At 39.1% G+C, this 11,914-nt stretch overlaps 1 protein-coding gene across 2 annotated transcripts in view; it reads left to right on the top strand.

Moving 5' to 3' along the window:
- The window catches only part of ZCCHC14 (zinc finger CCHC-type containing 14), a 51,964-nt gene that overhangs the window by 35,682 nt on the left and 4,368 nt on the right, over nt 1–11,914 (top strand). Inside the window, exons 3-11 of one of the 2 annotated variants that reach the window (XM_010313101.2) lie at nt 1,652–1,725; nt 4,463–4,534; nt 4,745–4,854; nt 6,745–6,839; nt 6,933–6,987; nt 8,431–8,704; nt 10,041–10,132; nt 11,206–11,333; nt 11,724–11,864. In XM_010313101.2, the coding sequence (XP_010311403.2) occupies nt 1,652–1,725; nt 4,463–4,534; nt 4,745–4,854; nt 6,745–6,839; nt 6,933–6,987; nt 8,431–8,704; nt 10,041–10,132; nt 11,206–11,333; nt 11,724–11,864 (1,041 nt within the window). The remainder of the gene's footprint in view (nt 1–1,651; nt 1,726–4,462; nt 4,535–4,744; nt 4,855–6,744; nt 6,840–6,932; nt 6,988–8,430; nt 8,705–10,040; nt 10,133–11,205; nt 11,334–11,723; nt 11,865–11,914) is intronic. The other variant, XM_075766067.1, reaches the window with a different exon arrangement.

The following is an 11,914-nucleotide window of genomic DNA, read 5'->3' on the forward strand; positions in this document are numbered from 1 at the left end:
CTCAGCGTGCAGTGTAACAGCGTGGTAGTACTGTAAAATCCTTTCAGAAGCGTGCGAGGAATCCACTGAAAACTTTTTAAGAAGAGCAAGTCTTTACAGAAAGCATAATATGCAGGAGAAAGTAGTAAGTAATGAATTCACATTATTCACAAACTCAGGGATTTATGTTAATTGTAATTGGGAATTACATGGAGAAGGAACGGTTGAGTTGATCATAAAAGAAATGTTAATTCTGTATGTTAAAGAACATCTGTAGATCTATTTAAAACTTGCCAGTTCTAAAAATTTCGACTGCAAATAAATAAGTCTCAAAGAGAAGGTCTTTAAACCAGCCAAGACCTAGGTCGTAACACTTTTTAAATGAACAGGACACAGCAGAAATTGTTTAATGGCCAGGATAAAGACTTCAGGTCATGATTGTTTTAAGGTAGAGGAGACCCAAGCTGCAGGCAAGCAGTAGGGTGGCGTTGGCTGCATCTCACCGTGGGCAATAGAGAAGCGTGAGGCTGATGAAGCAGGTTGCCTGTTGTAATGTTGTCACTGTGACTTTTGCACCGCAACTGTTTTGTCATGCTGTTATGAGGAAGTTACATGTGATAAACATACGTTTGAGTCTGTATAAATAGTCTTGAAAACAGGTAAATGTTTTGTAAATGGTGATTCCCCAGAAACAAAATGGTAGGGCTCTAGGTTTTGCTTGTTAGGGCCTCTAAGTGAAAACACAACGTGCACAGCCTGCATCCCTTCAAGCACCTGTTGCTGGGAGGGAAAATCCTAGTGACTTTGGTTTAGTATAATTGCTTTTGAATTTTTAAGCCAATGTAAATTGGCTTTTCATAAGAAAAATTCTATGTGTGTATCCCCATGCATGCAGTGAGAAGGCAGGAGAAAGTTGCAAGAGAAATAGAAAGTCAGTAAAATAATCTTCAAAAAGTTAGACATGGCATTTCTGATCTGTGCGTATCGGGAAATGAGTCTCCCAAGAATTTAGCGTATGAAATACCTGATGTGTAAGATCATATCTTTAAAGGTTGCATGTCGTACGTAGAGATTGAAGCAGTGACCTGTACTGTTGTTCAACCCTTTACACAGTAAGATCTTGTTTTTACTTATAACTTACTCAAATTGCAGTAATTGAGGCTGAAATTTTCTATGAAACTGCAGTCAAGGAGGAGTTGTGATGTCAGCACAGCAATAAAAGCACACTAAACTCCTTGCAAAACCAGTCCCTGAAAACCTGGAGACCTTTTGCCCGTCTTCCTTTCTCTGTGCACAGGTTTTCCCTCAGAGCGGTGGTATTTGCTACTTGATACTATTCAGATAAATCCCTGCGTGTTTGTGTAGCATTCTGTTGTTACGCCGATGAGTGGTACGATAAGGCCATGAGGAAATAAGGAACTTTGCATTTAGCATATTGTTTGGGTGGTGGTTGAAACGAAGCCTTGCTAAGGTTTGAACTGAAAGCAGCACGGAGCAGTGGTACCAACCTTCCTGTCTGCCGAGTGAGGCGAGCCCGAGCTGTGCACCTGAAGCACTGCCGCACGTTGTCGGATGCTCTCAAAGTAGCTCCTGGCGCTACCGAAGAGTAATCGTTTTTGCATGTGTTTAAGAATATCCTCCTCATTCTTCTTATCGCTTTGTTTTTTCATAGTGAGTGTTGAAAAAGTGGAATTAAAGGGACTGGCACACAAGAAGAACGAAAGAAATGTTGAATATTCTTTTGAGGTAAGTTTTGGTGATTGTTTTGGGGTTTTGTATTATGAAAGAAGGGAGGATAACGTTTAAGGATGGGTTTAAAGAAATTCTCACACTTTATTGGCAGATCCCAGAAATTGTTCTAGTGGGGCTCCTTGGGGATAGATGCTAGTCATATTTTATAATCAATGATTTGAAAGAAGTGATAAATTGCTGTTGGCGACCATTTGTGGATGATGCAGAGCGGGACACAGGCAAAATAAAAATATTCACTCTAATGCAGCAGGTTGTGACAAAGTATATATTTAGGGGAAAATGTCATGCCACGCTTACAGACTGGATGTCTAGGTGCTGGGGTGCAGAAGCTAGAAAGAATTTAAGTCCGGACAAACAAGAGAATTTAGGACAAGGCAGCGCTGCACATATGGGAAAGGATGGTCATTTATCTTTGCAGTCAGCATTGAGGGGAGTGCGAGACCGCGGCGTACGGTTCAGGCGTTACCGGTTTATAAGGGATGGTGAAGAGTACAGAGAATAGCTGTGGAAATTGCTCAGGACTTGAGGAAAATGCCATGTAGGGAGAGACTTGGAGAACTTGACTGAAAGATGATTTGATTAGCATATAAAAGCATTTTCGAAGGGAAGAAAATATTTTACGGGGAAGAGGGTGTTAATCTAGCAGGAAAAGGCATAACAGGAACCGTTGTCTGAAAATTGAAGCCAGACTAATTCAAACTGGAAGTGAGAATAGTTTCTTTGGAATGAGAGTGGTTAGCCACCAGCTGCTAGGAGAAGTGGCTTCCCCCCGTTTTTACGCAGCTTTTGGAGGTTCGGTCATTGCTCACGGTTTCTGTGGAGGGATGACTTCATTCTGTGAAACCTTGTGTTAATAGCAGAGACTGGATTCTGGGTGCTGGCAAGAAAAAACAACAAACTGCTTTTCTCCCATCTACTTGGAACGTCGTATTCCAAAATTCAGAATGCAAAGCCCAGAAAACGTCTTGGGTTTGCTTAATGAGGCAGTGGAGCCAAACAGTTGGTGAGAAAAGGAGAACCCGAAAGAAAATGGACAGTAGAATTTCAATTATCTACAACAACAACAACAAAAAGTTTTTCTTTAAAACTACCACCCAAGAAAGAGTGTTGGGCCAGCATTGTCTTGCAATGCTGACAGCATTAACCTCTGCACAACTTGATTCGTAGATAATGGTCTGAATTTTCTGAATCCCATGATTGTTCTAAATGTCATCAATATTAGAAAGGATTTTTTCAAGGGGTTTTAAAAATCTTTATGAAGTATGCACTTGTCTGGACTCCAGTTATGTATTAGTATCTTGTGAGACATCTTTTCCTATTATAAATTTTTCTATAAATACCAGAAATTACTTTTACCAGTATTTCACTTGACAGCTTGTAACTGAAAGAACCGTACATAGTTTAGCTGAGCTAATAAATCGCTGTTTGCTGGGTTAGAAACCCAACTATTACATGTTTTGTTTAGTAGCTTGGGAATAGAAGGTCAATAGATAGAGCACTTCAGTGTTTCCAGCATCGCTTGGCAATGCTGCTGTTGTATAAGATAGCAAAACATAAGTTGTAACAAATGTTGGGTTATTACAAAACTAGAAAGAAAGAGAAATTTCTCCTATATTTTCTGAAATTTCTCATGAATCTAAAAAAAGTATACATTTATCATGAACTTTAAAAAAAAAAAAAAACAAACCCAAAACAACAAAAAAACCCCACAGGCTTTCTAAAACCAGAAACTGCTTTTCTTTCTTCTTTTCTCCCCCCCCCCCCCCCTTTTTGTATAACAGCTCTGCAGAGAGGAAATTCCTCCATTATGTAATATATTTTGAAATACTCTCTTCTCATCAGTCTTTTTGGCAGCATTCTGATGACTGGAAAATCTTTGTGTATGTTTTCTGTTGTCATTGAAACTGGTGTCATGTGAGAAGATGACCTCCTGATTCTTAAACACATAAACCCAGCTTCTTCCCCTATAGAACCGCTGAAGATCCATATGCGTTCCAAACGCCTTGAACAGATATCTGGAGGGACTTATCATGGCCAGACCGGGGCTGATATTCTGCGTGCCAAGAAATCCTGACTTTTGGCTCAAACTAATCATCTACCAACCAATAAATGCCTCCGTATCTAAGAATGTCATGACTTAATGCAGAAAGCGTATGGGAAGAGATACTGAGCTATTTCCTTTTTCTAGGGCATCTGCAAGATGGTGCCTAAAGAGCGTAGCTAGAGCAGTAACGGCAGGTTTTGTTTCTAAGGTTTTGCCTTTTTTTCCAGTGGGGTGATTCGCTACCGTCTTCAACTTTGCATGGCATATGGAGTTGATTAATTATAAATAGGCAATGTTGTGCTGTGGCGAGTTGTTCATATTGTACATCAGATTCTACAAACCAGCTGTTTTCTTTAACACTAATAATAAGGAAAAAAATTTCCATTACTTCGTAGTCTGTTCCTTAATACTGGATGTCTGCAGCGTGCAATGACTGTGTAAACTATGAAGTGCTTTTTTAAGCATTCAGAATAGTTGTTAAGTATAATAACAGCAAGAATCGGGCAGCAAGGGAGGACTGAGTAATAGTTACTTGTGCAGAAAAAAAGCTTTTCCGTATTGGTGTCACACATTACAAACTTTCTTGCAGTCTATGGGGAACATTTGGTACCTATTATTGATCTTTTGGAATCAAACTTAAACCCCTGACTGTTAGTTACTAAACTGAATACTTTTTTACTTCCTAAGGTCCTGTGGTCTGATTCTTCAGTGACGTTGGTAACCAAATCTTCCACTGAAGTGACTGAATTTATTTCAAAGGTAAAGGCGATACGAAAAATACTTTGAAAACAGAGAGATGGTTTGTCCCTGTATGTAATTTTGTTCAATGACATTTTTCAAATTGTACTGAGATAATACAGATGGATTGAATTTCATAAAATGTTTGACTTATAAATTGCTGTGCCTTGAATCTTATATGAGTAACAAATCCTCTTTTCACTTTTTATTTGTAATATCCTCCACCTTTAGCTATCTCAGCTGTATCCAGAAGAAAACTTGGAGAAATTCATTCCTTGCCTAGCTGGTCCAGATTCATTTTACCTAGAACGGAACCACATGGACCTGGAATCGGACCTTAGGTATGCTGGGTTTTTGTTGTGGTGGGTTTTTTCATCTTGACACTTGGCTTTTTTCCCCAAGTGGAAGAAAGAACCAGGAACTAGAAATATTACGTTCATATTCTAAATTACTTTCAAGAAATTAGAGCCTGATCCTAAGCATTATTTCTTGATGTTCTACTAATTCCAGTGCACAAGAATTTTTCAGGAATTCTTTCTTCAGAAATACAGATGGTAATAATATTCTGTATTAAGCTTCCTGGAGAATTGACATTTCCTCATTCCTTGTTAAAAACAAATAGAGGATCATTGGCTTTGCAGAAGCTTGGTTTGGGCTCAGAAAATAGCCAAAACTGCTTTAAAAAAAACCCCCAAAAGTGAGGAAAAAATAGTTGCTTGAATAGTCATCCTTCTGTATTGAGGGATGGGTTGTGCAGATTTCCCCCCCCCCCCCACCGCTTTCACAGAGTTTTTTGTCTCAGTTGTTTTAGGTTGTCGTGGTGTTTATTTTACTTGAATTTAAAACAGATGGGTATGTATGTATATATTAAAGCCATTAAATTTTTTGAAGCCATTAACAGCTAAGAAATTTTTGAAGCCTTAGCTAGTACCTCCACGCATTATCACAGATCACCTGGCCATTATCTAATCTAAACCATTTTAAAAATCATCATCTGTGGCAGGTGACATCAGTTCTCTCTTTCTAAATACTGAAATAATTTGGGTAGGAAAATTTGCGGGACTTAAATTTTTTTCAACTACTACTGTCTGTATCTCTGCAAAGTATTAAATGACATTTTAAAATACTGATTAACTTTTTGTTAGAGCTTCTGCTAAACACCTATTTTCCCTAGGTCGAGACGGGCTTTTTTCCACCTTTGGCAGAGCCACAGTGGATATTATTTTTCCATAGTCAGAGCCAGCAGGTGCACGCCTAGATTACTTTTCATGGCAAACAGCGTTAACATTTCAAACAGTCCCTTCTGCGCTTTGAGGATCGCAGCCTATCGACGAGAAATGCGTGTTGCTGCTGCCGCTGTTTAGCTAGCAACAGCTTCTACAAATCTGGGTTAATAGAGCAGCAATCTGCGTTTACACAGCAAGGGTTGTATCTTCGGAGCAGAGAAAGAAGCTCTTAAGTGCTGCGTATTGGAAAAATTCCGAAAAGAACTCTGATTTTTCAAGGTGGAAAGCACATTTTTGTGTGTGTATATAGTTGAATTATTTTTTACTCAAAACTTTTTTAAAAATTACAAACATACGGTCAAAATGCTCTCTTTTTTATACAATTTTCTATACATTTTCAAATCTATAGAAGATTTGGCAAAAGGCAGTCGGGTTTGCCTGACAGAAGTTTAGTCATGTTGATGAATACACTTTTTATACATTGCAAAGTTGTAGGAGATTGCCATTTTTTCCCCCCAAAGAGGCACAGCAATCCCAGGGAAAACGTAACATAAGTTTTACAGCCTTTTCCCCTACACTGCCAGACTCTGCATCTGCTGTTTATCTCAAAGAGGAGAAAATTAAATAACAGATACATCTATATTTTATGGTCTGCAGGTTTGTGAATTTAAAAGGAAATTTTCAAGTTTATATTTGAACATTTTCTGCCTTAGAAGTGTTCAGCGTTCCTAAATTAAGCATCTTTACAGAAACTAAACAGAGTGAAAGCAACGCAACAGTAATGTGTTTAGGTAGTATTAAGGATATGAATATCCATACATTTCAAGTCTACTTTGATACAGAATTGTGTGGTGTTATTAATTTGAAAGGTCTTTTATGTTTTCGTTTCAGAATTTCAAATTCAATTTCAAAATGTCATGTACAGTCTACAATCACGATTGCATAGGCAGCTGCAAATCAAATATAACCGAATGGGGGGGTTTGTTTGCTTTTGACGAACTGCAGGTATTTGGCACCCTTACCTTCCCATGTGGTGAAAAATGACCATGTCAGAAAGTTCTTCAGCACTTCATCTCCTTCACAGCAACTTCAGAGTTCAAGTAAGTTTAAATAAAGTTTAAAATTATTTTTTTTTTCTACTGATGTACATGCCATAAACTGATACCACTTGTAACTTCTGTCCCTCTTTTTAGATCCTGGCAACCCCTCCCTTTATAAAGTAGGAACTACACTGGGAACATCTGGAAGGTGAAATATTTATTTTGTTTACATTTGTCCTGGTTAGTTGTAAAACCCCGTTACAGAGGTAATTATCTGTGTCCCCTTGGGGATTTATTTGCATCTACACTTTCCTATTCATCTGTAGAAGATTTTAAGAAATTCTAGCCTTCGTCTACCCCAAACAGACAAAAGGTGAGAATATTGGTGTAAAGTACTGCTAGCATCCCTAGTGTTGTCATTTGTTCATGCCTTAAGAAAATATTATTATAATAACTGCAAGAGCTCAGGATAGGCAATTGCTTAAAGAAAAGTTTTGCAGTGACTTGATCGCAAAGACAACAAAACTTCCGTAACAGACAGTTTGCAAGTCAAAATATAACATAGTTACTGGAAACAGAAGAAAGAATTCAACTTCAGCTTCAAAAACAAAGGATATAAAATGTAATTACCATTGGACCAAACTTTCCAGCATTGTGACAGAATCTCTCATCGTTCGTGGTTATGAAATCAGTAGTGGCTGTCTTGGCCAAAGAAATGTGTATGTTCAGGGAAGAATTTAGGGAAACTTTTTGACCGGCGTTACGTGGGAGATGAGATCAGACAAGTGCAGTGTTCCTGCTGGCAGTGAAACCTATGAACACCCGATCTAAGCAGCGTTTCTCAAAATGTTTAAAGCTGTAACTACTAATTAGCATCAACACTTCAATGTGGAGCTGTTGTGATGGGTGATTTCTTTGTGATCCACTACTTAAGTCGTAATGGTCTCAATCACATACTTTAAAGGAATAATAATCATCCGAAGTGTAGGCACAGATCTGGTCATCCCTGGTGTAAGTCTTTGTGAGCAAAGGGAGATGACAACATCTCTGAAATGGTTTTTTTCCTTTACAGCATATTTGAACTTTTCCTTGTACAGCAGGGGTTTTCCTTTCAAAGGGAGGAAGGAAACTTCTTCCAAGGGAGGTACAAGTCAGCCTTGGGAAAAGAAGGAAAGACATTCTCTTGACTTTTGTTAGGGTTTAACAAACTCAGAACTTGTTCACTTAAGAGACACTTTTCATTTTCTCCCAACAAAACCCAGAATCTTCCAAGGAGCCAATATTGTGGGTTATTTTGCCACTTCCACATGTAAAAAAAAAAAATTCCACCAGATTATATTTGGGCACTTTTTTAATAATGCAAAGCTGAACCATGGCCATTTTCTTTAAATGTTTTTTTTAATCACAGAGAAGTAGTATAACATATATTACCTGTGATTATAGAAGGAAACCTCTGCTGAAAATAAAGCTTACTGTTTGTTACTGCACTGTTTTTATTGTGCTATTGAGCAGCGTAGGTACAAATCTGTAACTTGGATCAAACAGTGCAGATTTTACCAAAAATCCTGGAAGCAGTAGTATGGCCGTAGTAGCTGAACTCTGTGTGATACAGATTCAATGTGCTAAATCAAATTATGTTACTATTTTGCAGACCTATCTGTGGAGTGGCTGGCATTCAGTCTTCTCAGAATCATGTTCAGCACTCGGCCGCTGCTCCCGTTGCACTACCCCACTGTTCCCATGCAGGAGGTACTGGCTCATCGCTGGCCTATCGCACCCAGATGGACACCTCTTCTTCACCCATGTTAATGTCTTCCAGTCCACAGACCCCTCAGACACAGGAGCAAAACGGGATCTTAGACTGGCTCAGGAAACTGCGGTTGCACAAATACTATCCTGTCTTCAAACAGCTCACAATGGAGAAGGTAGGGCAGTAGATTGAGAAAAGGGAGCGAGCTTTTAAATTATCCTTACGTTCTCTGGTGCTGAGAGGCTGCAAACATCTGCCCTGAGAATTGCAGAAGTTATTGGCATGTGCTGCGAAGGTTTGCACTCTCTTGAAGCAATAATATTTTGATGAAAACCACCTTTCTATTTTCAATCTGTGTTATGTCCGGGGCCTGGGCTGTTCAACAGCTGCTGCCTGTTTCAGAGTTCTCCACTAACTGCTCGGAGATCCAACCTGCACGCTGTTCTAGGAGCTCTGCTCTGCCTCCCTGGTCATCCCTTTGATGTGCAGTAGATAACTAACATTTGTTGATTTTTATATTTTTTTTCTGCTTCTTGATTGATTTTTCTCCCAAAACATTTGGTTATCCTTATCTTAAAAAATAGATTTCTGACACGAACATTAGCGTGTGCATGTACCTGCAAGTGAGCGTGAGGGTTTTATTTTCTGCAGAAATTCTTGTGGAAAAATAATTGCTTATGTATTTGCATAGAAAGAGCCATGAATGATACCAATGTGTGCTGGATTTTATCTAAATAGAAGACTTTTACAGCATTTACCCAGCCCCATCTGTAAAATTCAGGTCCTCTTACTGTCTTTTAGCCTTGAACGCCCTCCAGTGGACTAAGTGCTTACATTGAGCCAGGTCTAAGTGGGGATGGCTTTGTGCTCGATATAGTATGTTGTACGTATTTAATTATGATCTGTTACCAGAGTCTTGTGATTGGATTTTCTTCCTTATGTGAGGGGAAATAGTGGGTTTTTTCTTCAATAAAGTAGCAAAACTGTATGTATTCTAATGTGTTTTAAAAAAGCGTACGTTGCTGGCTTTAATTTTCATTATTATAAATTTATATATTTTATTTTCATATCCTATGTCTATTTTATTATAAAATCTAATTTTGGTGTATTTCCCAGTTAAACCGATGAGAGGGCTGCACATTGATTTCTGTGTTAAATGACACAACTAGGAAAACTAGAGTGATGTTGTAAGAGAACCAGATCCTTAAACTCATTTATAGCACAAAGTTCTATTTTAATTTGTACACAGATTACTTCATCTTTATTGTGAATAGGTAGTATAAGCACACACCTAATTAAATTTAATCTACGGATGTTCTTTCTTTCATCCCAGTCCCCTACACTTTTATTCCACACTGACTCTATAATTTAAAACTGGAGTAGAGGGTTTCTTTGAATTAACATGTTTAAAAAAACGACTTTAAAGTTTCCTCTCAGAATTGATCTCTACTGAAAATATAAATAAGAGTATTTCATGCTGTAAAACTAAGCACACATTTTTTCTTTACAAGTTTCTGAGTCTTACTGAGGAAGATCTGAATAAGTTTGAATCCCTCACCATGGGAGCAAAGAAGAAGCTCAAGACCCAGCTAGAGTTGGAGAAGTAAGTGGCAGGGAAAACCTGGTTTTTTTAAGGTCGTAAATTATTTAAGGCAAGTTTAAAATGGTCTTTGTTTTCCAGACCAGGAATTCTCACCTGTAAATATGGATAATGCTTATCTCCCTTCCTTTGCAGTTGTGTCGCTTACTTTGAAAAGCTCTTGAAACGGAGGCTTATTAGATAATACGGAGTACTGACTAGCTTACTGTTGCCTGTTAGGGTTGTGATCGAGATAACCAGCTCTAAAGTATTGGAGAACTCCATTTGTAAAAGGATTTGGCAACCCAGTTGTTACATAAATGCCTGTCTTTACCTGTCAACATTGGCAGCTCTTGTAAGGAAGGGGACATTTGTAAAACAAATTACAAAAGATACGTACTGTCACTTAGAGTTCGGGGTTTTTAAACTTCTATAATAGATATTGTAAAGCAGGTGCAAAGCCCATGTAGATTTTGCCCTACCACCTACCTGAGATTCAAAGCTTTATGTGGTGGAGGTGATATAAAGAAGGCCAGTGCTCCGTGCAATATTAATAGGCCTTTGGGGAAATCGATGCAACAGATTGTCCTGGTTTTTATGTTCCCCTTAGAGGAAAATGTTTATTCTGAAGCTACTGCAGTTACTTAAAAAGCAATTAAAAAATCCAAATCCATGCCCGTTTATCAAAGCTCCTCGACAGCATTTTTTCATCAGTCTTAGTTTTTCCAGAGTGTGTTTGCAAAATTAAAACTTTGGACTGCGTTTGGCTTCTCTTTCATTTTGGAATGCCTGGCTAGGTTTGAGATGTGCTTACGTAATGTGCGATAGAATTTAGTCACCATTTGGTGATGCTTTACCTTGTACAAATAAGAGCATTAGTATTGTAACCAGATGGCAAAAAGGCCAAATGTAACTGCTGGCAAGAAGCTATGGTCAAGACTGATGTAATTTCCAAATGCTTCCATTTGAAATTAGCATAACTTTTAAATGGATTATTTAGTGGCCTTTGTCTGCTTCAGTTTCATTCAGAAATTGATTTGTCTGTTGTGCTTTAGCTGTTTTTTTGTTTCTTCATACCTTTCTCCTTTACCCTGTAGAGAAAAATCGGAGAAACGGTGCCTAAACCCTACAACACCTTCTTCAGTTAACAGCAGCGGAGTGGCAAGGGTTCCCCCAACTACGCATGTAGGGCCTATCCAGAGTATTCGAGGCAACCATGCTGCAGGTAAGAAAGAGGAGCAGAGGACACTGTTGTGCTCTCGGGGCTGAATATGTCCTTGCACAAGAGCGAGCTCATTCTTATACTGCTTTTTCACCAACCTGTCATAAGCTTTGTCTTCCAAAATGCCATTGGCTTAATAGGGAGCAATCAAAAAGTCCGATTCCTGTGTATATGGAGTGCAATAAAAAGTAGTTGCCTCTTCACGGCTTCTGTGTGACTGGCTAGCTGCACTAGTCAGCGACCGTTACGCCTCCAGACTCCCGCTTCTCTGTAAATCATGAGCATTGCTGTATGTTAGATGGTGTCGTGGAGCAGTTGTAATTAAGTCCCGTCGAGTAGGTGTTGCCACTTGTTTTTGCATTCCCTGATTGCTCGCACACCCTTTATCTGCAGAGCTGCGAGTGGATGTGGATCAGCCAGCCCACCCACTGCCTCGGGAGGGCAGCTCTTCCGAGTATTCCAGCTCTTCTTCCAGCCCCATGGGGATCCAGACAAGGGAAGAGAGCTCGGACAGCGCAGAGGAGAACGAGAGACGTAAGCAGGAACAACCAAAGAGGGTGCCTGTGTTGCCCAGCTTTGTCAGG

This window comes from Balearica regulorum, chromosome 13, assembly GCF_011004875.1.
Source record: "Balearica regulorum gibbericeps isolate bBalReg1 chromosome 13, bBalReg1.pri, whole genome shotgun sequence".
In the NCBI taxonomy this organism is placed as follows: domain Eukaryota; kingdom Metazoa; phylum Chordata; class Aves; order Gruiformes; family Gruidae; genus Balearica; species Balearica regulorum.